Source organism: Suillus subalutaceus (genome assembly GCF_016647625.1).
Source record: "Suillus subalutaceus strain FC151 chromosome Unknown DFJ58scaffold_10, whole genome shotgun sequence".
Classification (NCBI taxonomy): domain Eukaryota; kingdom Fungi; phylum Basidiomycota; class Agaricomycetes; order Boletales; family Suillaceae; genus Suillus; species Suillus subalutaceus.
In genome coordinates, this window is record NW_024540259.1 from 254,519 (window position 1) to 282,069 (window position 27,551).

General features: G+C 47.8%; 10 protein-coding genes across 10 annotated transcripts; 3 read left to right on the forward strand and 7 right to left on the reverse strand.

Annotated features, from left to right (window-relative positions):
* Positions 1-2,073: 2,073 nt before the first annotated feature.
* On the reverse strand, positions 2,074-3,754 carry DFJ58DRAFT_911023 (uncharacterized protein; the record flags this gene model as incomplete). Its single annotated transcript, XM_041395215.1, has 10 exons — positions 2,074-2,341; positions 2,377-2,401; positions 2,737-2,832; positions 2,879-3,086; positions 3,142-3,171; positions 3,270-3,316; positions 3,367-3,426; positions 3,490-3,546; positions 3,606-3,647; positions 3,693-3,754. Coding segments are annotated over 10 exons (895 nt in total), but the record flags the coding sequence as incomplete, so codon positions are not given.
* A 2,595-nt stretch (positions 3,755-6,349) lies between these two features.
* DFJ58DRAFT_21365 (uncharacterized protein) lies at positions 6,350-7,065 on the reverse strand. The gene is made up of 3 exons (XM_041379275.1): positions 7,034-7,065; positions 6,799-6,977; positions 6,350-6,744 (listed from the first exon to the last, which is right to left on the reverse strand). The coding sequence occupies exons 2-3, from the start codon at positions 6,928-6,930 to the stop codon at positions 6,454-6,456; spliced, it is 423 nt and encodes a 140-aa protein (XP_041248970.1). The 5' UTR covers positions 6,931-6,977; positions 7,034-7,065; the 3' UTR covers positions 6,350-6,453.
* An 818-nt stretch (positions 7,066-7,883) lies between these two features.
* On the reverse strand, positions 7,884-9,553 carry DFJ58DRAFT_21374 (kinase-like domain-containing protein). The gene is made up of 7 exons (XM_041379276.1): positions 9,240-9,553; positions 9,146-9,184; positions 8,912-9,094; positions 8,823-8,853; positions 8,704-8,774; positions 8,436-8,654; positions 7,884-8,388 (listed from the first exon to the last, which is right to left on the reverse strand). The coding sequence occupies exons 1-7, from the start codon at positions 9,426-9,428 to the stop codon at positions 8,149-8,151; spliced, it is 972 nt and encodes a 323-aa protein (XP_041248971.1). The 5' UTR covers positions 9,429-9,553; the 3' UTR covers positions 7,884-8,148.
* Positions 9,554-12,285: 2,732 nt separating this feature from the next.
* Positions 12,286-13,025, forward strand: DFJ58DRAFT_764099 (uncharacterized protein). Its single transcript, XM_041388659.1, has 2 exons — positions 12,286-12,446; positions 12,500-13,025. The coding sequence occupies exon 2, from the start codon at positions 12,546-12,548 to the stop codon at positions 12,936-12,938; it is 393 nt and encodes a 130-aa protein (XP_041248972.1). The 5' UTR covers positions 12,286-12,446; positions 12,500-12,545; the 3' UTR covers positions 12,939-13,025.
* On the forward strand, positions 12,993-13,546 carry DFJ58DRAFT_764104 (uncharacterized protein). Its single transcript, XM_041388660.1, has one exon. The coding sequence runs from the start codon at positions 13,019-13,021 to the stop codon at positions 13,469-13,471; it is 453 nt and encodes a 150-aa protein (XP_041248973.1). The 5' UTR covers positions 12,993-13,018; the 3' UTR covers positions 13,472-13,546.
* A 549-nt stretch (positions 13,547-14,095) lies between these two features.
* DFJ58DRAFT_911026 (uncharacterized protein) lies at positions 14,096-16,012 on the reverse strand (the record flags this gene model as incomplete). The annotated part of the gene is made up of 3 exons (XM_041395216.1): positions 15,719-16,012; positions 15,212-15,449; positions 14,096-15,115 (listed from the first exon to the last, which is right to left on the reverse strand). Exons 1-3 carry the CDS (start codon positions 15,997-15,999, stop codon positions 14,096-14,098), a joined length of 1,539 nt encoding a protein of 512 aa, XP_041248974.1. The 5' UTR covers positions 16,000-16,012.
* A 321-nt stretch (positions 16,013-16,333) lies between these two features.
* DFJ58DRAFT_21466 (kinase-like domain-containing protein) lies at positions 16,334-18,656 on the reverse strand. Its single transcript, XM_041379283.1, has 7 exons — positions 18,144-18,656; positions 18,047-18,088; positions 17,813-17,998; positions 17,723-17,753; positions 17,598-17,668; positions 17,330-17,548; positions 16,334-17,282 (listed from the first exon to the last, which is right to left on the reverse strand). Exons 1-7 carry the CDS (start codon positions 18,519-18,521, stop codon positions 16,668-16,670), a joined length of 1,542 nt encoding a protein of 513 aa, XP_041248975.1. The 5' UTR covers positions 18,522-18,656; the 3' UTR covers positions 16,334-16,667.
* Positions 18,657-20,709: 2,053 nt separating this feature from the next.
* Positions 20,710-22,301, reverse strand: DFJ58DRAFT_764113 (uncharacterized protein). The gene is made up of 5 exons (XM_041388661.1): positions 21,786-22,301; positions 21,605-21,726; positions 21,412-21,555; positions 21,184-21,354; positions 20,710-21,130 (listed from the first exon to the last, which is right to left on the reverse strand). The coding sequence occupies exons 1-5, from the start codon at positions 22,162-22,164 to the stop codon at positions 20,843-20,845; spliced, it is 1,104 nt and encodes a 367-aa protein (XP_041248976.1). The 5' UTR covers positions 22,165-22,301; the 3' UTR covers positions 20,710-20,842.
* Positions 22,302-22,408: 107 nt separating this feature from the next.
* On the reverse strand, positions 22,409-25,301 carry DFJ58DRAFT_764115 (uncharacterized protein). The gene is made up of 4 exons (XM_041388662.1): positions 25,140-25,301; positions 24,941-25,082; positions 24,176-24,873; positions 22,409-24,103 (listed from the first exon to the last, which is right to left on the reverse strand). Exons 1-4 carry the CDS (start codon positions 25,236-25,238, stop codon positions 22,520-22,522), a joined length of 2,523 nt encoding a protein of 840 aa, XP_041248977.1. The 5' UTR covers positions 25,239-25,301; the 3' UTR covers positions 22,409-22,519.
* Positions 25,302-26,014: 713 nt separating this feature from the next.
* Positions 26,015-26,855, forward strand: DFJ58DRAFT_764117 (uncharacterized protein). The gene is made up of 3 exons (XM_041388663.1): positions 26,015-26,454; positions 26,556-26,767; positions 26,827-26,855. The coding sequence occupies exons 1-3, from the start codon at positions 26,083-26,085 to the stop codon at positions 26,846-26,848; spliced, it is 606 nt and encodes a 201-aa protein (XP_041248978.1). The 5' UTR covers positions 26,015-26,082; the 3' UTR covers positions 26,849-26,855.
* The last annotated feature ends 696 nt before the right edge of the window (positions 26,856-27,551 follow it).

Here is a 27,551-nt window from a genome sequence, read left to right on the forward strand (position 1 = left end):
AATATCTTTGCTACTATTTGTACAAGTCAGATAGCATTAACCGGTTAATATAGCTGACCTTCTTCCTGCCATCACAAAAATCGGCAGCTACACATAGAAGTTGGCTTCGCTGTGTTTCGAGCAGATCACAGGGTTGCTCTTCACTCTCTAAGTTCGTACCTTATACTTTTTAGATGCTCATTGTTAATGTTCTCCCGGGATTATACCTTTCCTTTCGGTCGTGCCCTTCGGAAATCGGCGTCGCAACGTCATCACCTGCCGGAACTTCGGACGATTGAAATGTAGGAAGTCCTGGCAGGTGGCAGCGCTGCGTTCCGAACAGATCGCAGGATCGCTCTTCAGAGCTTCACTCTCCAGGTTCGCACCTCAAAGACTCGGTCGAACGCTATTAACGCTCTCCCAGGCACATCAATATGAATCCTTTTGACAGTTTCTGACATCGGACCCGCAGCGTCATCACCTGCTCATAGTTTAATTGTGTCAAATATGAGGGATTCCTTATAGGTGGCGGCGCTGCGATTGTAGAGTTGTTTTTCAAAGCTCCACTCTCGTTCGGACCTTGGCTTGGTTAGATGCATCCAGAACATCAATGTTGGAAGTGTCTCAAATTGGAGTTACAGCGTCATCACCTGCTTGGAGCTTCGACATTTTACATGTGAGGAGATCCTCGCAGTTGGCGGGGCTGCGTTTCGAGCAGGCTTGTTGTTCTCCAAAGCTTCATCCTCTAGGTTCGCACATTGATTGGTCCGATGCCTATTCGGACGCTGTCAAGGTTAAGATTGCTCCAATGCCTCCTCGGGACATGGTTAACTTGGTCGTGACGTTGTCGACACCAGTGTCCACAGTCTGTTATACTGTACTAAGCACACCCTACAGACATGATGTCGCTTCTCTCTTTGTTTTGGACTTACCTGTCAAGGTTGGTTATAGGTGGGAATGCTGTATGCATATTACGGTTCGTGCACTCCTTCCAAGTTTTACTCCGTTGTCTTTTCCGTCACAGGTACCAAAAACATGACGATCTATGCCACATAGTAATGCCGTTGAAACCAGTTGACTGGTAATCTAAACAAACAAACATCCCTTCAACGGCTTTGTTCCCATCTCGACGTCTTTCCAAGAGCAACGTATAATTAACGAAGTGACAGGTGACGCCGCTAACATTCATGTCCTCTTAGTCACTACTACTCGACGCCAGACAACAAGGTCTGGTTCACCGATGCGAATCAAACAAATTATATAGTTCGTAGCAAAGTAGACCACACTGATAGTAAGACATCGTACTAGTACTGTCAAGGCCACCATATATAAGTCACCGTATGTATGGACATCCTTAGCAGCTCTGTTGGGCAGAATTAGTCTTCATTAGCGGTGCTGAACCGAAACTACAGCAGGGAGGGGGAGCAACATTCTAACATTGTTGCAAACGTGTCCATGGCTTAGTGCCGGTCCGACTCGCACGGACACCTTAGACGCGAGATGAAAGAGACAGGACACTTTTGAACTTATACCACTTACTGAACCGAACTCCATGTAATTATGAGACACTAAGAAATCAACGAGGCGCCTATAAACAGGGCAGACATCATTGAAGAATCGATCATGAGCTAGCAAGATTCATGTATATCTCCAGTGCACAGACGTGCCAATCGGTGGATTGAGGAGAAATTTCTATGACAAGCATACAAAAGTCAACACTATCCTCTGGGCACGAGAAGACAGCATTCACTTCTCATTCGTCAGTGCTACTTGCTACTGATTGGGGGATCGAGCTCGAAATTCGATCATGTCGCCTTCATGGGCTATTCAGATATGCATGGGGGATTGTCCACAGAAAGCTGGTATCGGGAGTCATAGCAGGATCGTGGATGGAGCCATAGACTTGTCGAGGTGTCATTCATTTGGACCGAACGCCAGAGGAGCCGATGAAAGTTGAGATCTGCGGAGAGGAAGAAGAGGATCAGCAGTGGGAGTACATAAGTATGGTGGACGATAGGTTACGGTTTGATTTGCCGATTTGCCGCGACTTATTTGGAAGTCCGATCGATGTTTATTCTAGTATTACAAATATACCTAGGTATACCAGTAAATTCGTGTCACACTCAGTGCATTCCTTGCTTGCAGACCGCTGCAGATGACCGGTTGACCTGCAAGCGCCTCACGCAACTCCCACAACCTCTCGCTGACCTCTCGCCTCTTGCAAGTGCAGCATGCGGAAACAAGCACCTGTGAGACTGTCACACCCTTGCAAGGCCGTAGTAAGCCGCCTAACCGTCGAGTCTTTGCCAATGCGATTAGCTTGGACGCGGGCATCGTGAAAATGTTGCAACTGTCGCGGTAGCTGCTGCGACGTGAGGTGTATTTACACTAACTTACTATGCACTTGCTTTGTTGCTGCCATCTGCGTATATGATGCATTTATCAAAGTTGAAAGCATTGAACAACTTCACATGATGAGCTAGCTCACTCGGTACTTGGTATTTTGAACTGCAGCACTGAAGGCTAATATGTGGTGAGATTTGTCTTCTCGTTCCTTCGGATTGAAATTTCAGGCTTCGGTTTTCTGGATTCTGAGGCGGACCGTGACAGGCTGGGCCAAAGAACTATGCTTGCCGCATTAAGCATGCATATGATACCGATGCCATTCGTTCGTCTCACTCGTAGTTGGTACTATGGTCATTGATGAACCGGAGGGTGCTGTGGCACCTCGTTTTTGATGGGTTTTGTCAATTTAACCTCCATCACCCTCATCCATGTCCGTTGTTCTCGTTCCTGAAGTGGCAAGCCGCTTTGAATGAACAACCTCACAGTAAATGTGCATTTTCCCGCTCCCTGCACCCGCAAATAAATCATATCGAGCATCTCCTGCGCTACACACTACTGCTATTTGATACATGGACCATCTGATGGACGCGCTCCTGAAAAGCAATTGAAGTCATTGCGGTTGCTGTATTAGAGTTGGCCACGAGCTCAGCGTGATATTCTCCAACACCGAGGATGAGGCGTGGTCCTAGCACAAACATCTGCACGACCTGGAATATCTCAGCGAGACCAAGATAAATCTGAGGGTCCAGGGAATATATGTCCTATAGAAATGATGAATCATGGTCGCATGTAGAGGTCGTCAACGGATCGGCATACCGCTGAGAGTGTCGAAAAGAAGAAACCGATCTGGAGGCAAGAGATAACCAAAAAACTAGCATGCGAAAACCTTGGCAGAAAAAGAGAAACCACATTGACATTATGAGCTCACCTCGCAATGTCAGCACCTTTCTAGATCTCTGATACATGGCATGCAACCGAGCGATCATGATGACTTGCATGATATTTCAGTCAAGTCAAATGTCATGGAGGTGTATAGCTCACCGCCCAGTATTACATTTACAACCTCACCCATCCAATTAAGTGTGTCGTAGATGATAAGGCCTGACAAATCCAGTAACATTGGTTATCAGTTTCGGAAGATCACAGACTCTGAAACAAACTCACAACTGTGGGAGTCGTTATGTTGAATCAACGAGTTTTGTTCGAGAATTTCACTCACCCCTGCATGGTAGTTTCAGTTGTTGGACAAGAATGGAAGATATCGGTGTCGGAATGCTCACTGCCGCGCCAGTCGCCGAAATTGTTGGAACACTGACTGTATGCTGCCCATCACAAGAAAGAAACAGAGTCTATGCGAGGATACACACCCAGCATGTACATCCTGTGTGACGAAATTAGAGTCAAGGTGAATTGAATCGTCACCGTCATCATGCGGCTGACTCTCCACGAACCTACAAAATAGCTGTCAATAAGACTCGCATTGATAAGTGGCCACCAACTGGGATCATTTGAGATTAGGACCATACTACCATGCTATTAGAAGATCGAGCGGAGGAACTTGGTGGACCGCATTCGTGCTTGATATACCACAATACAGTGATTACATTGCCAAAGTGAGATTTGAGGAATGATATCTGATTGATCGAAGTGTTTCAGCCCAAATTCCAGTGCAAAGACAATGTGCATCCAGGGATACTAATGGGATCGAGGTAAAAGTTGTTGGTGAGATTGCAACGCAGTGACTCGCGAAGAATTTTTGAATGCTGCATATGATTTGGGCGCGGTGCCCGTGCAATCTCCGAAGTATTCTCGCCACAGTGTCCAGTGTGCGATGCAACGTTCAGCCTCGACCCATCGATAAAACCATGTGGTTCGTTGACCCAACACAGGTTTAAACGGCGCCCACGTCGAGCTCGTGACAGATGCTGACTATAATCATTGACACAAAGGAGCTGAAGTGGAGTACATGCCTGAGCCAAAGTGGAGCAGAAGAGGGGTTCGGATGGAGCGCGCATTGCATGGCGTCGACGCGAATTGGTTCCGCGGGATCAAACGCTCCGAGTCTGTTCTTACAATTGTAGATATCTGCTGGTCGTGTACTAGTAACTTACAAATAATCGTCGCCTCGATTTGATTTGCCTCTGCGGCATCTGAGTCACTACTAGTATGATACTAGTATTAGTATAGCCCAGAGAAAGATCAGGTATAGCTGCTGCTCCCTGTTATCACTCTTTCATCAGGCCAGGGTCCCATCTCAAGTTTGGGCAGCGGTCTGCAAGTAAGGTAATGCACGTTGCATTAATGTGACACAAGTTTGTATGTATGCCTAGGTATGCTTGTACATCAGGAAATCGCCGAGGCGACGGTTTTTGTAGTTGTAGTTGGTAAGACCAGATCAAAAATTCACGCGATTATATGTAATGACAAAAGTAGACAAAATAATATATAAGATAAGCAAATTGGTAGTGAAGGATAAGATATGGCAAAAAATGTATAATTCTGATGAAAATAGGCAAGTGTACCAGCATTTCTCGACTGCATGGTCACCTATGGTCACCAGTGACCACTTGGGATCAAGAGGCTCGGCCCTATGGGATGCTTATGTAAGTCCGAAATTTTTTCAAAGTTCAACCTTAGAGTCTTCTTACTAGTTCCTTCTCTCAATGCTACCACCACCACTTAATTACTCTCCGAATCTCGAACTCTCACTCTCTTTGGCCTTCCCTCTTGGTCCCTCCCTCTTGGTCCCTCCCTTATGGTTCCTCCTCCTTGGTTCCTCCTCCTTCGTGGTCCCTCCTCCCTGGTGGTCCCTCCTCCGCGGTTCCTCCTTGGTTCCTCCTTCGCGGACCCTCCTTCCTGGACCCTCCTTCCTGGACCCTACTTCGTGGACCCTCCTTCTTGGACCCTCCTTCCTGGATCCTCCTTCATGGACCCTACTTCCCGGACCCTCCTTTGCGGACCCTCCCTCCCGGACCCTCCTTTGTGGACCCTCCTCCCTCTTATACTCGTTTTCTGTCTTTTGTAGTGTTATATATGTATATATGTACTTACATCTTGTTTGTTTAATTACAAAATGAATTTTTTTTGGAATAAAATGTGTGTACAAAGGTCGAAAAATTAGCTTTTGTTTGAAGCCACCCAACATTATCAAACTTTGTCATGGCTGCCAAGTGTTGGCAACATTTGCCGGTTTGGTGAGAAATGGCAAGTAATTGCAGGTAGACTATCATGATTGTGCTTTTGGGAGTTTTCATCCAACTTACTCCGGGTATATAAAGCATTTTCTAGTGAACTATCATTTTGATAGATATTATACAAATTTTAAATCAGGTAAAGCTTGACAAAACTTTACCATTTTCACGTCACTTCCCTGATGTAATACTAGAATAAACACCGCGCGGACTTTCAAATAAGTCGCGGCAAATCGGCAAATCGAACCGTAACCTATCGTCCACCATACATAAGAAACTGAGCAATGCGTCCGACAGACGGGCTCCTTGTACCATGATTATTGTGGCGAAGGGGCATCGAGACGACCACGGTAGGCGTTGAACGTTGATTAATCGTTGACTGTCGTCCTCTATCGAGCAGGTAAGGTGGACAATATTAACGATACGTATCGTAGATCCAGGCAGGGTGAGTGACTTGGTGGGAGATGTGGGAGATGATTTGATGAGTGCGCGGTTGAGATTCAGGGACGACGATCAATTTAAAATGCTAACCACTCCGACAGGTAGTCACCCGTACGCAGACGCATTGGATAGAAGGAAGACAGTCGAGAGACGTACCAAGATATTAACAAGCCCCTTGATAGGAGATGCGCATGTTCTGAACCGGTGCATCCTATACATGAGTCCGTCGAATGCGTCGAGGCGGATGTCGGATGGGTTCTGCGTGATAAGAGGTATTAGCCTGAAATGAGGTAGAAAGGGTGGGAGGGTAACAAGACAGCAGCGAGGTTTTCGTCACAGAAATACAACGCGGAATGAAAATACAACACTGAAAACAAAAGCACACAGTAAAAGGCCGACAACTCACATACACATCCCCAGCATTATATGGCCAGTCCTCTCCAACATCCACGAGCGACTCCCCCTTGTTCAACAAAAGACGAGGGTCTAGCGTCGCTTAGAGTGGATGATCGAATATCCAGTCTACTGCTGTGATAGAGGGAGTTAGGGAAGTGAGGATTGGGTGGGAAGAGGAGTTGGGTGGCGTGTTGGTTGCATTCGAAGAGCTATCCAAAGTCGATGATGACAACGACGAAGGGACGAGTGGAGGCGGCGAAGATAAAAGCACAACGACAGGCGTCACCAACAACTGCGATGCAGAGAGAAAAGGCGGGAGTGTCGTGATAAAATGTATATTTGACGATGTGGGCGGAACAGGTAGACCGGCTTCTTCATTTGCTTCGCGAAGCTCAGTTGCATGAAAGCATTTAATCGGTGAAAGCGTCGTGACCGCAGCACTTACAGCAGTCCAGACTAAACTCTCATCTCCCTCATCCGCTTTCCCGCCCGGTAACGCTGTCTGTTCTGGATGTGCACGCAGTGACTTGGACCGTGTCGTTAATATGTAACACCCTGAGCTCGTCAGCTTGCTCATATAGTAGAACAAGCACAGCTGCAAGTTTGGAGGTTGGTTGGCGAGAACTGCATGCGCATTCATGGGTGGTGGTGATGAGCAATAAGCGTGCGAAGAGACTTACAGGTCAGGTCTATCCAATTGACATGTCTTCAGATGCTCGACGCATGCTCTAGACTTTGGAGTGAGGCGCTTAAGCACATGCGTTGGGATGTCCCGTAAACATTTCTCAGAATCAGATTGTGTAGGCTTTGAGATGACAGAGGAGAGAGCCATAACGTATGCCGGGGTCGCCTTGAAATACAGTAGTACCACCGTTAGACCAAGTGATACCGATAGCGCATTGAATAACGAAGAGCACATGGTTGTACAACAATTGGGTGGGACAAGATGCATGAAGAATTATAAAGAACCGGACTAGGGAACCGACATTCTCCACGACTTAGTCGCAGTCATTCAGATTCCTCCTATTCAAGAGAACGACTCGGAAAGGCTTCAAGCCACGATATTTTCGTCACGCAAGTTCTCCTAACTTATGACTTCCTCCGCGGCGAAGGCGATAGAAGACCAGATACTTTTTATAGCTGTACAGGGAATAACACGAGAACCAAAGCGACATGATAAAGATAAAACATGCTAGCCCCTCCGGACGCCGCAACATTGGCTGGCTCAGTCCAGAGGGAAGTCTAACTGTCAGGAAATGTTAGGGAGGGAACACTCACTGTTCATGTTTCGCCATAGTATTCATCAACACATTGTGAAGGATGTGGTTCGATGTCCTGTGTTTTGGGCTCCAACTGGACCGTCGCGGCAGGGCGCTGGTAAGTTTCTGAAGTCATGGCTGTAATTTCGTGCGGTCTTTCGGTCTTCTCTTTGAAATAATGAAGGCCATGTATCCGTGTGCCTGCCTCAGAAATGAGTACCAAACCACAAAGGCTGTTCGATGACGTACTGTTCGCGCTAGAAATACTCAACGGTCACCTACATTTCAAGCATTTTGCTGTCCGGCATGAGCCCCATTGAATGTTGAAGAACCTCCCAACCGCTTTTGGCACTCCTGAGGATTGCGGTGGTATTCCTCAAGGTGCCGCTGCTGTATGTCTGGTTGCTGTGCTGTATATTATGTAAATAATTAGTAATGTCAGCCAAGTGCGCAACATCCACAAACAGATGGTAGGTGGACTACTGGGCCAATGACTGGGGCGTATATCCAGGAACGAGAATCAAGGTGGCAGGGTGCTATCCACCGTCGACGTCGCTACGATCGTACAAAACGAGCTCGCCATCAATGAACTGAAGTGCTTCTTCAGCAGAGGGGCGATTTATTACCGTCTTCGACCAGCAGGAGGTCATAAAATTCCAGCGCCCATCAGTAATATGATCATTGGCCGGACGAGGATGTTTTTTCTGCTTCATAATCACTTGGTACATCTGGAATTCTCGGGTTAAGTGTGACCAGGGCAAATTTCCCGTCAAAACCTGCAGGACAAGCTAGTGAGTTGCACTGGCAAGAGGGAACGACTTACTTGAAGCATGATGCTACCAAACGAGTAAATGTCACTTTGAGTGGTAACCGAGGAGGCTGATTCTTCCGCAGAAAAAAGTTCAGGAGCTGACCACCTCAATGCTCCTGGGTGACAGCTCATCATCGCAAGGTACGTCATCCCGGGCAATTGTGTCAGAGTTCCCGAGAGGCCAAAATCTGCAAGGTATGGGGTTCTATCCCTGCCGATGAGGACATTGTTCTTCAAGTTCATCATGAGTATAGGGGATTATATGATAGAGTGATCTTACACCAGTGAGGTCTCCGTGAACGACTGCATTCAGGGACGTGTTCCCATCGACTTTGATGCTGAACGTATGAACTGAGGGAGACGGTTATTTTTTTTCGCCATGTACATGCACTCACTCACGATAGTGGAGGCCAGCGGCGATACCACGAAGCTTTTGCATGAAACGATGAGCTCGACTGTGCATACTGGGTGCATACTTGAGTTCTTACCAGAAGCAGACGGTCATGCAGCCCAAGAGTTTCGTTCTCGTTGAGGAACGACGTAAGATTGCCGTTGACTAACCACGGAGCGACCAAAGCCTCAGACGGGCCAAAGTCTTGGGTAGTACCCATGAACTTTAAGATATTAGAATGTCGCAACCTCTTCCAGATCCCAAGTTCTCTCCGGAGCACCTAAGAATGCTTGATTATTATATCTGTCTGCTACAGGTCACAGAACATTACCTCAGCACTGAAGAATGGTCGGATTGCTTTGACGGCGACCTGTGTGTAAGTAAAACGTCACCAAACATGGAAGAGCTGTAAAACGGGCACGAACCTCTACATCGCCATCTGGTCCGTGGTATACACATTTGTAGATATCACCGTATGCGCCACCGGAAACCGGGTATTGGTAGCATCGGGTGATGAGCCTAGTTAAGTCTGGGATAAGGAGTGGGGGGATCGGCTGAGCGGAAGGATGCAGTGCACCGAAGTTGGTCGCACTGGAGGAATGAACGATGCCCATCTGTGTGCGAACGAGGGCAGTTGCAGGAGATTAGCAGGAAAGTCCTCGACGAAATTCTCTCTAAGACGAGGGAATACGATTTGACAAACGAGATTAAGTAGTAAATGTACCTGGCAGTATCATGCTGTGTGGGAGCGCAGTTCAAGCTTCTACATAGAATCACGATATTAATATATAGAATACATCAATATTCAGTATACAGCAATCCACTGTATGACAGTGCACAGCAGGGCTCCCAGCTGTCAGCTCACGCTCCTGGCAACGGTGCGTGTATAGATAAGAATTTTGGTCGTGGATGAAGATACAAAATACAACCATTGGATTGCGCTACGTACCTGGAGGTCGCACTCGCTCGTTTCCGCCTTGAGGTCAGGATGCAGCGAGTCTTCGAGCATTCCTTCAATGAAGCGTTCGTATCATAGCGATCAAATCAAATTGCACGTGAGAAGACACACCTATAATATTGCTGATCAGACTTCGTGGCGTGACGTGGGTGCGGGCTGTGTTTACATAACTTGAACGCTGTGAACACACCAGACACGATGTAAAAGGTAAGTAAAATGCTCTCCATTGCATCGAAGCACATCTTAGTCATTCGAATTGTGTCGCGTTCGTGTGGCGTTCGTTTCAACTCTTCCAATTCCGAAGGCGACCGGCTTCTTCATTGGCTTCGCAATGCCGAGTTGCATGTGCGGATAAACTCTCATCTCCGTCGTTTGCTGTCCCACCAGGTAACACTGTATGTTCTGGATGTGCACGCAACCACTTGGATCGTGTTGCCAGTAACACCCTGAGCTCTCCAGCTTGCTCATGATATAGCAGAAAAAGCACAGCTGCGAGCTTGGACGTTTTGGTTGCTGAAAAGCAGACTGAGTGAAATTCACATGTTGCTGCTGATTCATGAGAGCACATACCGAAAACTCATGGCAGCCGCAGTCTTTTGTTCGAAGTGTATGTATTCGGTGGCTACAACCTCGCACGTTCAGAGACACAAGGACGTGCTGATCGGCTCATTCCCACGTCTAACATCTGACGAGATCATCAGCAGTGATTGAAGAAACTCCAGCGTGCTGCACGTCAGTATCATGACAAACTGAGGATAATGCCTCTATGATGGCTCTTTACACATTTCGCCAGCTGGCACGACGCCTCGCAGTATTGACGCAATATTGAGTTACCGTTGGCTTGAAGTTCTGACTGTTGCTGCAGGCATCATTCACAGGCAAGTCTGCAGGGAGGTTGGAACAACATCAACTCCCTGGAATATATCTATGGCTGCGTCGTAGATTGCCGGGAGCATGATTTGCTTATAACTTGTTCTGCAGGCACTGCATCAGGTTATTTGCAATCTAGCACAAAAAGTAGTATGACTGTGTAGTGCGCATCCTGTCCTGTCCGATCGAGTATGCGCTAGTCTGTTGTATGAGTGCGTGGTATGCAGTCATCAAATGCATCGGTCAAAGAGGGTGTTATGAACTGCGCACGAACAAACATGTCACCTAATAAACCATGCATAGCGTGTTGAAGTAGAGAGACCTCGTATTTGACGAGACGACACTGCTGGGAAAAACTTCTAAGGGGATGGCAAGGCGAAAACGATAACGATCGTGAAAACATAAGCCGAGCTCTAATGACAATAAGTTAAACCCACTACTCATGGGGCCGTCTTTATCGGCTGATTCTAGACAGACGCTAGAGACCGGAAGGAGGAATGCCCGATACTGATGGGTGTTTGCCGCAATGGTAGGAGGATATAGTAAGTCGGTTCACATGAATGCAGACATGTGGAGTCTGCAGGGTGGACAGACACGTTTTGATGGCTTGAAGAAGGGGGGGTCAAACAGAATACAGAGACATCTGCTGGGCGTGAGTGATAAAGGGGATATTTAACGTCATTCGACGCACCAACAAGCTGAGACAAGACTTTATTACCATACGCGAGACAGAATGGGGTGGGCCAAAACGCGTCGAAACCGAGTAAGCTCTGGAATGCTGATAACTTGACATCCTTCAAAGCCAACTTGAAGTGATGGTGTGTGCTGTGCAGCTGTTGAACCGTGACCAATTGATGACTGAGCGAGGAGGAACTTTTGTGATTGAAAGTAGCGACTCACTTCTAGGAATAAATGCAATGAGATCCCCATCACTAAATCACTGGACATGAACGGGAGGTCATCCACACGTGCAGCACGATGCCCTGAAAACATTGCAATACGCTCCGTGTTGTCACTGCCTGGGTTTTGAGACGGTTTACGATGTCGTTGAAGTCGAGAGGTGGTCACTCGTGTCTTTGCTAGACCCAGAACTTTCCATCTTTCCGCCGTACATAGATGAATCACCTAGCAGGCGCCAGTGAAAATCGACGGAGTCTATGCAGCTAAGGGTATAGGAGCTTCAACTTTATGGTTGTACGAGAACAGAGAGGAGATTATCTGAGTCGGAGGCTTAGCTGGAAGTGCCGGACGGTCCGCTGCAGAAGCTACTTTGGTAGCAGGCAAGGGTACGCCAGGTCGCATCCGCTTTGCGGGACGAGAATGTTCATCATCATCGCTACCAGGATGATGGTTTCATTTCTGGACTCGTTTAGCCTTCAACCTACGCTATGATGATTAGCTGCATACATGAGATCAAGCTTCTGCTCACCTGTCCGTCCAGCAACCAGATTTTTTACGCTAGCTTTGTGGGTCCTGCAGATACATCCTCTGAAATGTTTAGGACAAGTCCATCGTACACTTCCGCACCATGCGGCGTATGTCAGTAGATATCAGTCAAGTAAACCGAAAGGGAATGTCGTTCCCACGAATATTTGAGTCTGTAGTTCTTGCGGAAACACTGAACAGATGTGTTGCCGTCGTATAGTCGATTCCCTTCCCTACTTCCCTCTCGAGTGGCCCGGGATCGGATGTCTCAAGCTGCCAGGCGATGGCTCTGGGCTGGTCACCACTCGAGAGTCCCTCACCTAGGGAATTTATCACTATCATCTATTACTTTGTTTTTATTTCATTTTGCAGCCGTATGGTACGTTGACCTCTACTACTTACTAACTTTGTCTTCCATTCACATTTGCGAAGGTCTCTGATCTGTCGCTTTCCGCATGTACACACTACTACTCATTCTATGGGCCATTTCCCTACACTCAGAACCGTAGTCTTCAGTTTGAGGATCAATACCACAACCGGCTATTTCAGAGCTACTCTAGAACCCAGAACTCAGGTTTCACGGTGCACAATCTTCGTGGATTTCTCTTTGATATGTAACTTCTCTATGCTGATGCAACTGCCAGGTCTCTTTCAAACCTCTGTCTCCTGCCAGCTCCTGCCGGATAACGAGCCGTTGACAGTACCTTTCCGCACTTCTTTTAAAGCTTTCAAGAATAACTATGCGTGTGCCTTGTTTCACCTTTATTTCAATCGAGCTGACTATCTATTCATGCAGGTGGAACGAATGGTTAATGTTACCCATTCAGTGCTGGGCCAGGTGAAATTGACGTGGCACTGTCACAAATCCTAGGTACAGATCATGTTCAAACACCATCTTATGTCGCTTGAAATGAATTCCGAACACTTTGAATCCCCGTTAATGATCAATATATGAGTACCCATCTGCGTACAGGCCCTGGAGTGCTGCATTCACTTCTCACGATATTTACAGTGTTTATCCTGCGCGTCCGTCCTGCTCGGGAATGTATCGCGCATCTTGTGTTTGTTGTATTGCCTCTAATCATTGATATTTTCAGACGCAGTGTGAAGCATTGTCTCACCATGTCAAGTCCGATGCAGCCTCTGTACTCTGTACTACTATGTCAAGCCTCATTCAGACTAGGTCCGGCACCACGCATGCCACGACAAGTTCTCCCTAACATCTTCGCAGCCTCCATACTAATGTCGACCTCTACACTTACCTATGCCCCGTCAAGTAAATTGTGCCGCAGCAATACCTCGTCAGTGCCTCGTCACAGCCGGATCACACCTACTACATGCCGTGTCAAACCCCATCCTGCGTGTCAGCACTTAAACTCTCAGTGTAACTTAGGTATGTTTTAAACCTGTCATAATAATTGATTTCCCCCCAGTGTCTTCTTTCGTCCTAACAGAATTAGATGTCGTACTCTGTAGCTGTTCATGGGCAGTAATAAAATCATTCACTAAACCTTTGGCAAGCTTACAGAAATGTGGGGTGAATCATACTGCATTCGACAATGTACAGACTGATATAGTCGCATTTCCATCCTAAGTATTGTAGCGAGTGACTCGAGCACATAGGTATGAAGATAGAGGAACCATAAGAGACAAAGGGAATAAATGAAGGCGCTGTTGATATCGTGTAAAGACAAAATGTGTGCCAAGTACGATGTGCATAATACAGAAGAGTAGAGATATAGATATGAAATGTGAAAGGGTGTGAGGCATGAGGAGGGGATGTAAATACTTACTTCGGATGCGAAGAGTAGAGCTCTTTGCATCGATGAAACACGAGCACCAATGCATTATCTCAAACGCGGACTCCTCCGCTATTGTTACAATACCTGCACCCCATACTCATCACAACACAGCCCATAGGGCACCGCGTCTAACAATTTCTTTTGCGTTTTGCGGTATACAAATACAGAAATTCTCTCCCTCTCTTTCTCGGACATGCATGTCCTAGCGCAGGAGCTTGTGGCCATTCTAGTAGTTCAACTTGTTAGGGAGATGAAAATAGTCTAAGTTGTAAGCACTTGCTTTAGCATCTCGGAATAATGGGATTTGCAGCAGGGCCCTCTGAGTCCATGCGGCATTTATAAATTGGGTTACTACAACCGAACCCCCCTGTACAATGTGGTCTGGTAGGCCTTGTAAGACGACGTGGACCCTTTCCACGCCGCTTCCGTGCACACGAAGACGCAATTCGCTCAAAAATTTGTTCATAAGTTGATCTATGACGGAGGGATCTTCCAGGGATAGGCTCTCTCCATCGATGTTGAGATAAAGACACTGTAGTGACTGTCCATGCGTCTTGAACAAGACCGCAAGAAGCTCCTGACAGTGCGAGAGAGTGGCGTCTTCACCTAGTAGCACCAGATACATGGTGCGTAGACGCGTGCTGCCAACACACTTGACGAATAAGCTCGCCAACGCAGGGTCCCCAAAGATGGTCAATCTCTCCAGACCATGAAACAAAGAACCCGGCTGCCACATCCTCTTCGAGCTGCTGAGCATGACTGCAAGGTCCGTGATCGGGGCCAAGGAGAGAGTGTGACAGATGTCAATTCTAGCAAGATCAGGAAATATGAGGGTAACATATTCGAGGCGGTTGAAGGGCAAAGGGGCCACAGTACTACATGGTGCCGACCCTACGGGAAAACTACAATTGATCTGTAGTGTTTCGAGCTCAGGAGCATCATGTGCTACCTGATGTAGGAAAAGCTCGATGCCAACCATAGGGTTTTCGAAGATAGTGAGGGACCGCAATGATGAAGGGAGGGACCAAGACTCCAAGGAACAACCACCAGTATTGCGCCAGCCAAGGTCACGTAAATTGGGAAATAGGTGTTTCTCGCGCATGCAAGAGGCCACTTGATACGCTTTTGGGTAACTAACGTCATCTGTCTGACGGTATACCCGAACGCGGCGAGCGTATTTGTCAAAAGACTCCCATTCTCCAGTACGTTGAATGCGAACCCCGGGGCGACTAAGTGTCTTGAGGCGCTGGGTTAGTGTTGACCAGTGAGATTTTAAATTTTCATAGTGATACAACATCGATGATCTCTTCTCTGAGTTCTCTCCAACAAGCGCGGAACGTACACTTCTAGGAAGTAGAGGGATAAATGGGATGAACGAGCCCATGGTATGCCATAGGCCGTCCAGGCATGGATCTGCAAATATTTTGGACGTCTGCGCAAGGCGAGCAAGGGATTGCTTGTCATCTGCAGCAAGTTCAGCAATGATGACGCGGAGGATCTCTGCGATAAATAGAGGTTTTGCCATGAATGTTGCGGTTTGTGTTCCCGCTACCGTACGCGTGTGGTGAGTTGTATAAGTACTCGGTACTCAGTGGTGTCAAAGCAGAAAGTCTGGCTAATGGACAGTCCAGAGGCAAGTCTGTCGTGAACTCTGGGGTCCAGTCTGGGGACTGTGGGGAATATCTGGGGGCGTGCAAACCGCTCGGGCCGGTTCAATCGGTCGGGGTTTCATTATGCTGTTATTCTCGCTTTTTTGAATGTAATTTACTCGATGTTTATTTAACTCTCTGTAGGAGGCCCGGAATCAGGCGATGGTACCATTTGCACCTCCAGTAGACATCTCTCGCACCTGTACTTCCCAGCTGTTTTGCGACCGATCCACACCTCTGGGCCATCCTTGACCCCGAGAATGCACGCGAAAACCCCGTGGAGGACAAACACCGTCGGCTCGTGCGGAGTCACCAAAGTACTACTACAGCTGAGACCAAATGCCAAGGTCAGAGATGAACTTGATGTGACTCCCAAAATTCGTATATGCCCGATTTCTATTTTTAAGCTATCTTGAGCTGCTTGACAACTCGGTGGGCTCTGAGGATCTAGATCCTTGCACACATCCGCAAGTTTACTCATGCAGGAAGTTTGCTGTTACAAACTCTCGTCAGGTTTTTCTCCCATCTGGGCAGGGAACCTGATAAGGAGAGGGAACTACGAGTCTCCACATCAACGTGAGTGAGTACATAGTTGAACCAACTGCTCACTCACGTTGATGTGGAGTAGTACTGTAGGCCGCTCGGCATGTGTTTTTTAACCTTATCCCTCCTATTGCTCTTGCCCGCACTTTTGCTCATACAGATGCCTTCAACCTGCTATCTCTCGTTTTCATTATCTCAGAGCGTCGCTCTGCGGCTCCTACAATTTGGGATCCGAAGTTCAATTCGCTGCGTCGCTCTTACTCCTACTGCCATGGGAATCGAAGCTCACCTTGGCTCTCTCTTGCACAGGTTGGGGCCGCTATCGGAGCCGGGTCGCCCTTTCACATTTCCTTTTTGTTCTTGCTACTACTACTAAGACCGCTGCACCACAGCAAACACAAAGTTAGTCCTATTCAAGTGCGGGGAGGCTTACTCCCAGCTGTCTATGGTACATTCGGTGACGAACTCTAGACCAACGAAGTCTTTTCCTTCGATGTTGGAGTGGTAGGTTTCGTGTTAGTGGTATAATTGTGTAGGGTATTCTTGGTTTGGTAACTATGTTCTACGTAAAGTATCGCGTTTGTGCATGAATGAATATTGAGCATCTCACTCAATGTCGTCTTGGATCGTCCCATACTGTTGATTGCGAATATGTTTGAGAGGGTAAAGTGGAAGGTGGAGCAATAAACGGAAAGGCTGGCGTAGTTGTAGAGGATAGAGTAGAGGGTAGAGCAATAAGCGGACATGCTGGAGCAGTTGTAGAGGGTGGAATAGCAGGTGGAGCAATAAGCGGACAGGCTGGAGTAGTTGTAGAGGGTGGAGTGGAAGGTGGGGCAATAAGCGGACAGGCTGGAGCGGTTGTGCACAAATTTGAGTGGATCGCATAGAAGGTGGGGAAGGAGATGGTGTAGATGATGGACGCTGGCCTACAGAACCAATAACCGGGGGTGTATATCCAGGAACAGGAACCAAGGTAGGGTGCTGTCCACCGTCAACACTGCCCCGGTCGTACAAAACGAGCTCATCATCAATAAACTGAAGTGCTTCTTCAGCAGAAGGGCGATCGATAGGTGCATTTGACCAGCAGGAGGTTATAAAATTCCAGTGCTGGTCGATGATGCGGCCGTCAGCTGGACGAGGATGCTTTTTCCGATGAAAAATCACTTGGTACATCTGGAATTCTCGGGTCAAGTGACACCAGGGCAAATTTCCTGTCAAAACCTGCAGGACAGGTTAGTGAGCTGCACTGGCAAGAGGGAACAACTTACTTGAAGCATGACGCTACCAAACGAGTAAATGTCACTCTGAATGGTAACCACAGCGGCTGATTCTTCCGCAGAAAAAAGTTCAGGAGCTGACCACCTCAGTGCTCCTGGATGACCGTTCATCATTGCAAGGTACGTCATTCCGGGCAATCGTGTTAAAGTTCCTGAAAGGCCAAAATCTGCAATGCATGCGGTTCTATCACTACTGATGAGGATATTGTTCTTAAAATTTATCATTAGCATAGGAGATTATATGAATGAGTGACCTTACTCCAGTGAGATCTCCGTGAATGACAGGATTAAAGTACGTGTGTCCATCTACAGTGAAGCTAAACGTATGAACTGAGGGAGACAGTTATTTTTATTTATTTTTGCCATGTACATGTGTCCACTCACGATAGTTGAGGCCAGCGGTGATGTCACGGAGCTTGTGCATGGAACGATGAGCTCGAGGGTACAAACTAGAAATGTTCTTGAAGTTCTCACCAGAAGTAGCCGATCACGTGGCCCGAGAATCTCGTTATTCTGGCCAAGGAACGATGACAGATTGCCGTTGACTATCCACGGAGCAACCAGAGCCACAGATCGACTGAAGTGTTGAGTAGTACCCATGAGCTCCAAGATATTACGATGTCGCAATCTCTTCCAAATCCCGAGCTCTCTCCGAAACACCTAACAAAGGTTGGTGAGGTCTATCAGTTCCCTCGAATAGAACCTTACCTTATCATCAATGAAGTGTGGTCGAATTGCTTTCACAGCGACCTGTGGGTGCGTGATATGTTAGTAAATGTGGAAGACCTGTAACGTCTGCACGAACTTCCACATCGCCATCTGGACCGTGGTATACGCATTTGTAGATATCTCCGCATGCGCCTCCGGAAATTGAGTAGGGGTCGGGTCGGGTAATGAGCGTAGTCAAGTCGGGGACAAGGATTAGGGGGATCGGGTGGTTAAAGGAGGTAATATTTGGAGCGGTAAGTGGGGATGTTTGATGTGTGAGAGGACCGGTAAATCTTCGAAGGTTTGGGGTGGATGATTCCTTTCCAGATACACTATATTCCTGTCGAGGATGTTGCGCTGACAACGGGAGAGAACTATGATGCCATGCACTCAGGCTGCAGTTGGCCGTACTGGGAGAAGAAACGATGCCCAGAAGTGTTGCCTTACTATGATGGTCTACCAATTGCGCATCCATCTCTCGTACGAGGCTGGAGGTGGAGCTATTGGCAGTTTTGACGATTTAACACGTACTTTATATTGTGAACGCGCATCAAAGCTGGACTGCATAATTTCCTATCTCAGATCTTAGGACGGTCGACTGCATAATTTCCTATCTCAGATCTTAGGACGGAACAATGTCCCGAGTTCAAAGTTCAAACTCACTTTTATGGAAAGTGAGATTCTGGAATCGGCTTCATTTATGATTCATTTTTTGATTTGAGCTACACAGCATTTGAAATGCATTGGAACGGTTATTTGTCCGTTCCGCGGCATGCGCGCATCTCTGAATCAAGAGCTGCTGTCGCAGTGCGCGTTTTTTTTGGCTGGTGCTTGAGCGTTGCGCAAAGCTCGCTGCTCAGCGCTCAGCTCTGAGAGTTCAGAACGTTCAACGTTCGATGCACATCTGATTTATAAATCATTTACTGCCGGGTGCGAACGGGTGCAAAACTACATCACCCATTTTCTATTTTTAGTCCTAGGACCCTTTCCCCGTACTACTATTATCGCTCTTCGTTTTATCGTTTATCGTTGTAAAGCACACCTTGTTGCGAACACGAGGTATAGAGGGAGTTGTCTGCGAAACGGTCGGCCCCTCGCAACGACGCATTTTCTGTGCGGCCTTGCGCCATTACAATCAAGCAGTGCGAGCTGTGAATATTTGAATAAACGGGGAATCGGGAAAGAGAAACACAAAACGAGTACAAACTATCCGATGGGCTGGAACACTCGCTCGGTGGCGCATCGACTGAAGCAGCTTGAAATTTGGACTGTTTTTTCCCAAAGAGGAAGGTTGGACAACGACGTTATCATGTGATTATTAGAAATTCGCCACTTGGCCGCATCACGAACGGAAATGATGGGCCGGGTCGCATATGTACCTAGCTATGTGTCCTTGCGGAGCAAGGTCATGTTGGAAGATAATTGATAATGCAATGTGTCAGTCACCTGATATGCACATGTACAGAGTATAGAGGTTCTGGCTTAAATTCAAAATTGTGCCATCAAATTTAATATTATTTTGATGGATAATATTCTCTTCCATCGGCACTGATTCAGATAACCAGCTGAGCTGCATTCAAGGTCCCAGTTCGATCTATATATAATATAAGAAACGAGGAGTAGTGCTCCAGGTTTCTGGAGTCGAAGGAGTGGAAAGTGCCTATTGAAGAACGTACAATGTTTGAAATTATACCTGGATATGAGGACTTGATGCTGTATCGGATGATGTGCGAAACCTTCGTCGTCAGTTTGAAGTCGGAGATAACCGTGACTCTCTGGCGTTGAAGCTAAGATCAAGCTGTGTTGTTGCTGTAAAGTAGAAGTTCTTCTTGCGTCCATCCAATGATACCAAATCAACCACCCTCTTATCATTGAGTATGGGCCAGAGTTGCGACGTGATAGCTTAATAGAGAGTTGTCTAGTAGAACCAGACCAGAATTCGGCGCTGTTGCGGCCTCAATGCTACTGTCAACTGATGCTGTGATCGATATTAGATAATCCTTCATTTGCAATGAAGTCGAGTATGACGAGGCCATATATCCATGATGGAGGTGCTGCGAGACGTCATTAACAAAGAGACACTCCAAGATAAAGCTGATAATTGCTAGTAAGGCTTACTTGGTGAGGTCCCTTTACAACTTACGTGACAAGGTCCGCCTCACCGATGCAGAAACGGCCCCAATTACATAATGACATATAGTTGTTCCTTCATATTTAATAAGGTAACTCAGAACGACAGAGCGATTCAATTCGGCTGTTCACAGTAGGTGTTAAAAGAAAAGTCCATCAGTCAGAGAAAGCCAGGAGAATAGGCACAGCTTTGACTGACGCATGGGAATTCTTTTGTATTCGACAGGGCCCTCGTGAGAGTCGGGGATGCACCGAACTCCATGTGATTATGAGACACCAAGCAATCAACGAGGCGCCTATAAACAGGGCAGACATCATTGAAGTCAGTTGATGCACCGGGTCTCCATTGCTTTTCAGACTTCCGGCATTGCCTTGTAAGGCTGATAGTGAGTTCGAAGGGGATTGAGAACAAATAGACATAGTTGCGAGAAGTATAGTTAGAAAGCGAGATGATAACAAGACGAGACGTTTAGAGAGGCGGAGACTTTCGTTGGGGCGTTTGGACGTGTTTTTGAGTGGGGAATCAGCGTATGAGATTCTGCTGTCCTCAATAAGGACTGTACATGAGATACTTATACTCGCGAAACGGTAGGGGTCCTTGGGTGATTCAGATGCGAAAAGTGAATCAATGAGTCACGTGGACGGCATAGTCCAGTTCGAGCGTATTCATTTGAAATTTTGAAGCCTTGGTCGGGGCGTAGAGGATATACTATCCTTACAGCCTCCTGCTGCCTCGTCGTATTTGTCTAGGATCTGTGCGAATACCTCGGATGCGCCGCTCATATGCAAAATTCGGGAGATGCCTGCGTGTAGTGCGATGAAATGAGGGTTAGGTAATGGCAAGTCTCGCGTAGGGGCATCGTGATTCCGGAAGGTGATAGTTTTACCAAGGAGCTCACGAGGGTGTATCCACAGCCTGTCCCCAACCTCCTTGACTATGTACTCGTTTTCTCGCTGGAGCACTGATCAATATGAGGCATTGCGAGGATGCAAAACTGCAGGCTCACCTCCGTCTGCTCGAGGTATACGTTCAGCTTGTCAAAAACATGATGAACAGCGTGATGAAGCATCATACCATTGGAAGGATCGTCTACCAGCCTTTCCATATTCTGAATATTTTCTTCGGACATTCCTGAGTAACGCCAAATGATATTCCATGTTGCAGCCGCGTTATGTGTCTGCAAAATCCAACCTGAAGGTGATAATTAACGCTAACCTAGTAGAGAAATCCTTACCCGGTCCATGGTGAAAACACCGACAGCACGTTTCAGGATGCGCGTTCCTACCAAGGTTACCCAACCCTGATCAACATCGGCAGGCCTGTGTGCTCCATCCCAGAGACCTGAAACAACGCATCTATAACCGTCTCGTCGGTTAACCTGTTGGAAGTTTAACGCCAAAGTCATTTTTTTAATTGGTAGGACGTACATCGGTCCTAAATCTGCTACTCCGTTCCCGACTGGCACTTACAAGGCTGTCATAGGTGTTGTTAATAGTCGGCGTGGCATCACCAGAAACCAAGTCTGATGATTGGTAGGTTCTGGCTGTGACTACCAAGGGGAGAAATTGCGTCAGTATCCATGGCTGACATCTCAAAGTTCTAACTTACACGGCCATAGCAGATACATGAACCAAGTCCTCGCGAGGTTGACCTGTTCGTGGATCTCCTTACATGCGCAAATAGCACAGGCGGTATAACGCTCGGAGCTTTCGCCACCGGTCCTGTGAGCGTTGCTCAGCATCGCGTCTAGAATCCTGGATGCGTCCACGTCATGTACGCCTGGTGGAGTTGTTATCCATCTGTCTTGATTCGTCGCTAGCTGCTCTATTATTTGTCTAGCTTGCCCCACGTAAATTGCAGTGGATATGACAGTATTTTGCATGGTTAAATATACGTTCTCGTTGAAGCTGATGACGGATTCAGGTTCGCTGATGGTCTCGCTCAAGTCGCTTTCGCTGATGCCACTCGCGTTTCGTGAATGAGGCATGTTGGAGAACAATATTGGTGGGGGTGGATGGTTGTTAGTTTGTAGTATGTACCTTATGTTGTGGATGTTTGGTTGCTCGATCGAAATAGATGGATTGGGCAACAATATTGGTGGTGGTAGTAGACTCTCAGGAAAAGACGTCGGCTCGGTCAACGAGCCGGTGTCGTAAAGACTTACTATAGTAATTTATTGTAGCTCCTGACTCTTGTTCCAAGTGTATCTTTTTCATGTTAGTTCTCCCTAATTAGCTTATGACATCCTCTGCAGCGAAGAGACCAGGTATCATAGCTAGCTATACAAGAAATAACACGAGAGTCAAGGGAATACGATAAAGATAACAATAAATATTAGCATGCTAGCCTCTCCGCCGTGGTATTCTCGACGCTGGCAGGCTCAGTCCATTTTCCTCGACACCCCGAACATATCCTGCGCCCATAAACACAGGCGCACCACCCGCACCACCCCCAGCCAAAAATCCCCGTCGTTTACTCCCAGTACCCGTCCCAAACAGCTCCCCACTCTCTAATCCAAGCTCCACAAGCCGATCAGACGACCTTGCCCGGGCAAGCTCTTCATCTAACGTCAGTCGCCGTTTTCCCTTGCTATTTGCCGCGGTCGATTTCTCCGCGACTCTGGGCTGAGCCTCGCGCCGCCATTTCAACTTCGGAGGTAACGCCAACTCATCGGGCTCATCCTCGTCGTCGTCGTCGTCATCTTCGTCGAGCAGCATGATACTCTTCGGCTTCGGTGTCGCACCCCTCTTTGTCCTCTCAGGCGTCGGCAGGGACCTCCTCCCCTTGGCACGCGCAGGCGCTCGCATCCTCGTTGGCGTCGGTACAGGCAGCGGCGACATCGGCGGGCGTTTCCTGAACATATCACTTTGTGGGCGGGAGGGCGTGATAGGTTTATGTGCAGGCTCGATATCGATATTGTTGTCCTCCATATCCACATCGATAATCTCTATAACCTCATCATGCGCACTCTGAACTGCAGACCTCGGTCCAGGCGGCGTCGATGGCATTCTACCATCTGCGTCCCCTCCAAGTTCGTTATCAGAGCATAAAGAGGGAGTGGTGATGTCCGTTTCGTTCGATAGTGAGGAGTGGTTCGTATGCGATGGACGTGTGAGTGAGAGATTTGAGTGTGTGGAACCGGAGGAGAATTCTTGTGTTCTGGAGGATGACGATGAAGAGCTCGTGTCTGATTGGGCTTGCACACGGGTGCCTGAACGTCGTTTAGAAGTAGATCCTCCTTCTGAGTCGCCTAGGACGTCCGCTTTGCGTTTGTTATTTATGGCTGGGCGGGTCGTGCTTGATGAGGATGATGGTTTCGAGGCGGTTGAAGTATATTTCGGTTTGGGAATGCTCGAGGCGGAAGGTAATTTTGAGGTCGACGCTGCTTTAGTCCCGCTGGAAGAAGCTGGTCTCGAAGAGCTGTTCGACGCAGAAGCAAGACCGGAAGCGGCTGAACCAACAGGTGCTCTCACGCCCGTCGACTTGCGCCTCGCCATATCCTCTCTCCGCCCATCTACTCCAGTAGCACTCGAACTCACACTGCGGCTTAATCCACTCGGCCCAGGTCGATCACTAACACTCCTACTCAGCCCCCCAGGTCCAGGTATAGATCCAGGTACAGACCCCACTTTCCTCAACCGCACCGTCCTCATCTCGTTCAGGAACGCAGCCATTTTATCGCTGGGAACGTTGACGGTTGGCTGTCTCACCTTACCACTTGCTGACCTTGCCAGATCGTTTGTGCTCCCGATCGTACTGGCTTCAGTTGAGCGTAAGGCAGCGCGTGCACTTGCGAAAAGGGCCCTGCTTTCGCTTAGATGAAGAGGGAGGGGGATGCGGACGCCGGGAGGAGGAGGAAGTGGGGGTGGTGGGGGTGGTATTGGGACTTGGGTTTGGGGGGGTGGCGAACGGCGGCGACGGGAGAGCTGTGATAGAAAATGTCAGCATATACCAAAAACTAAAATAAAGATAAATAAATGGTGCGACGCGCAACGTACCTCTTCCTTCAACATCCTAACTTCTTCCTCCAACATTCTAATGCGCTCCTTGTCCGTATCCCGCTCTCCATCACCTATAGTGTTATTCTTCGCTCCCTTCTCCCTTCGTATAGCATCAAGCTGTTTTTCCTTATCCTGCACGCGGTGATGATCGAGTATAAATGCTAAATCCTCGTCTCCATCATTAACAGCGCGTTCTTTTCCCTTCCGGGAAACACCACCTAGGGGCGAATGCGGCGTTTCTAGTACGGCGCCTGGGCTCTCCGGATCTACAGGACCCGTAGGACTAGCGACGACCAATAGCGAAAAGTCTCTCTCTTCCCCTCCACTCGCGGTGAATCGTTGAACTGCATCATGAACGGAGGCGATGGGGCGGGTGCGCCAGGGGGAAGGGCCAGATCGGTCTGCGGGGGTTTCGTGTTGAGAATTGGAGGGGCCGGGTTCCGAGTCTTGTGCGTCAATGTCGAGAGCTGACTGAGGACTATGAGGTACGGAATCAGGTTGGAGCGAATCTGATCGAGGGAAAAGTGAGCCAGGCATTGTGATGGAGGGTTTTTTGCGGAGTTGGGGGTATGTTGTTTCAGAGTGTGATGAAGGGAGGGGTGCATCATCTTGAGGACGAGGGTGGACTTTTCTGCCTCTTGAATGGCTGGTATGGCGTGGAGATGGTAAGCGGGAGGTCATGCTAGGCATTATTTCTGTAGATAATTGAATCAGTATCGTATCGAAGGTGGTGTTGGATGAGGCGCCATGGATAAGACTCACCGGCGTAGACTCGATCTTGGTGCTTCTCGCTACCGCTAGCCTCTCTCCACTGCTCGATCATTCCCCCATCATAACCTTTTCGTTGTCTGCCCCGCTCTTTAGACTTCGCATCACGTCCCTGTCTCCGTTTGGATGGACCAGACTGTATCAGTGATCAATTCAGTTTAATTCGTTTAAAATCAGAGAAAACAGAACGTACCTCAGATATACCGGTAGCATTTATCACAAACTCGCCAATCTCTCGCGAGACAAAACTGAGAACATTTGAAAGAATCCCTGGTTCGTTGGAATGGCCCATTAGCTAGGGTTTATCGATGGGCCGGGTAATAGGTATGAGGAGGAGGTTTGTGTTGAAACGAATGTGGAATCAACAAACGTAAATAACACGCCTTGTCGCGTCTTGTTTATTGTTTGAAGTTGGTCCACATTTCAATCTGCCCCAGTCATCGTCTTTTCTAGCTTTTGTCAATCCATATATCTTCTCAATACTTCCTCCTGGTACACTGGATAACGAAGGTGCTTTATTTCCATCTGGGAATGCTCCAGCTGCCCCATCCCTCATCCCTTCTCAAGTTGTGCAAGTCCTATCGTCACTGACAACGCAATCCGTCCAAACTCTTCCCTTCCCACCCACATCATATCAGTGTCCACTGCCGCCACTTGCACAATTAGACGTCTTCTCCTGCCGCCAAGGCACCCCTCTTCTTTGTGGTTACTCCGAGCGTCCGCACAGTAGCTATTTCCTAGGGCAGCTCGATATGGCAAGTCATGAGGAGACCAGATCGATGAACTTGTTCAGCGCTGTCTCTATTCCGACGCACTATCACTGCTTGATACTTTAGACAAAGCTCTTTTACCAAACAAAGTTTGTTTTCAATCATGCATTGAGTGACAGACATAACGCCATCTACCTTCTGCAGCTGAAGGACCATCAACGAACCCACATTCGCGTCCTTCACGCCGTGTCCCAGTTCCGATTAGGAAAGTTTGGTGATGCAATAAATTCTTTCATTGAGCTTGATCAACGTCGCGGCAAATACTGCAGCAGTGGCGCAGCATTTTCCTAGTGTCCTATTTGTTTGCGTCGGTCAGATTTGTGTTACATTCTTTGCTTTCGGCTCTCTTCGTGATCGTTAGTGACAATGCGTCTAGCAACATTTAACGCGTTGAGACACTTGTTTCTATCATGTCCTCAACGCATACCTCTATCCATTGTCACGCTGAGACGCACGCTCCCAGTTCTTGCTCGCCGTGCTAATAGTTCTACTGCCGATGAACGAGCAATTATCCAGAGTGCAGCGTTACTTGACTCTCTAGTAGGGTCTTTATCAGGCCTCGACTTGAAGACTTCATCGCTATCAGATATATTACCTCCCCCCACGCCCCCAATTCAGAATTCAACTCCAGACGCTTCACAAATGCTCATTCCGCCAGCATCCGATCCCCTTCTTTATTTCCTCGGATCTTTCCTGCTTAACCAAGAAAAGCGTGCAAGGGCAGAGCGCATCGTCCCCGTCCCCTCCCTTATATTCACGCTCTCACCCGCGCGCCGCCGCTACCTATCCTTCCCCACGCTCTCATCACTGCTTCTCCCGCTGTCAGGTATATATCACAGAAGCGCTCAGGAAAGAACGACGTGAGACCTGCTGTGCTTCCAGAAAAACAGCATATAAGGGCAATTGTTCATGCTGTACTAGTAACCAGCAAAAACAAGAGTGGGAGGATGGTGGAGGAGCGTTTAACACGAGAAATTATTGCTGTTGTTAACGGAGACAGCAAAGCTAATACTGACAAAGAGCTGGCACACAAACAAACTGTGGTCAATAGGTATGTGCAACATCAACGTCGGGTAACTCTCATTGACACATGAGGCGGCCATCGTGCAGGGGTAATGCGCTCGTGAAGTGAGGATCTTGTATGCTTACCGTATTCCCCCCCTTACTGTAATGGACTGCCGAATCCAATGCAGTCTAATAGCATGGCTCCCCAGCTTCTTTAATATGACGCAGCGAGTATCATACCATTTCAGCACTTCTGATTTGGTACCAGGCAGAAGCGCTGAGCGATAAGGAGATGAACGTGTCGGGAAATCGTGTACCAGCTGCGCTTTAGGGCTCATTGAATGCCAGTAGTCATCCCACGTGAGTTTGCAGATTATTCAAGCAAGGGTTGACTAACATCACAGACTAGGTATTGATGAGAACAAGTGATCGGCCGCGGTTATCAGTGCACTGGCATGTGGGTGACGGCTCAATGATTATCAATGTCGTTCAAAGCCAGCTCGACCTAACCATGGAATCTTAATATTCTGAAAGTTTGCTGAAGAGAAACAAATTTATCACCCCTGTGATGCATCAATTGATTAGTTTGACATTCTACCACCTTGAGGTGAGTATTTTTGAAGTCGCATTTGCGCAATTTACTTACGTGCAGTCTAGTTATGCCGGATATCACTGCTACTTCTCGATGATTCATACCTGCAGACTCGCTTGACTTCTGATCCTGTTTCTCGCTGGCCTTGCTTAATTGGCAGACAATGACCGGTCTGTGCATCTTGCATGGATACGTGTGCAGTACAAGGACTTTGACTCGATATTATCTGATGCGAAGT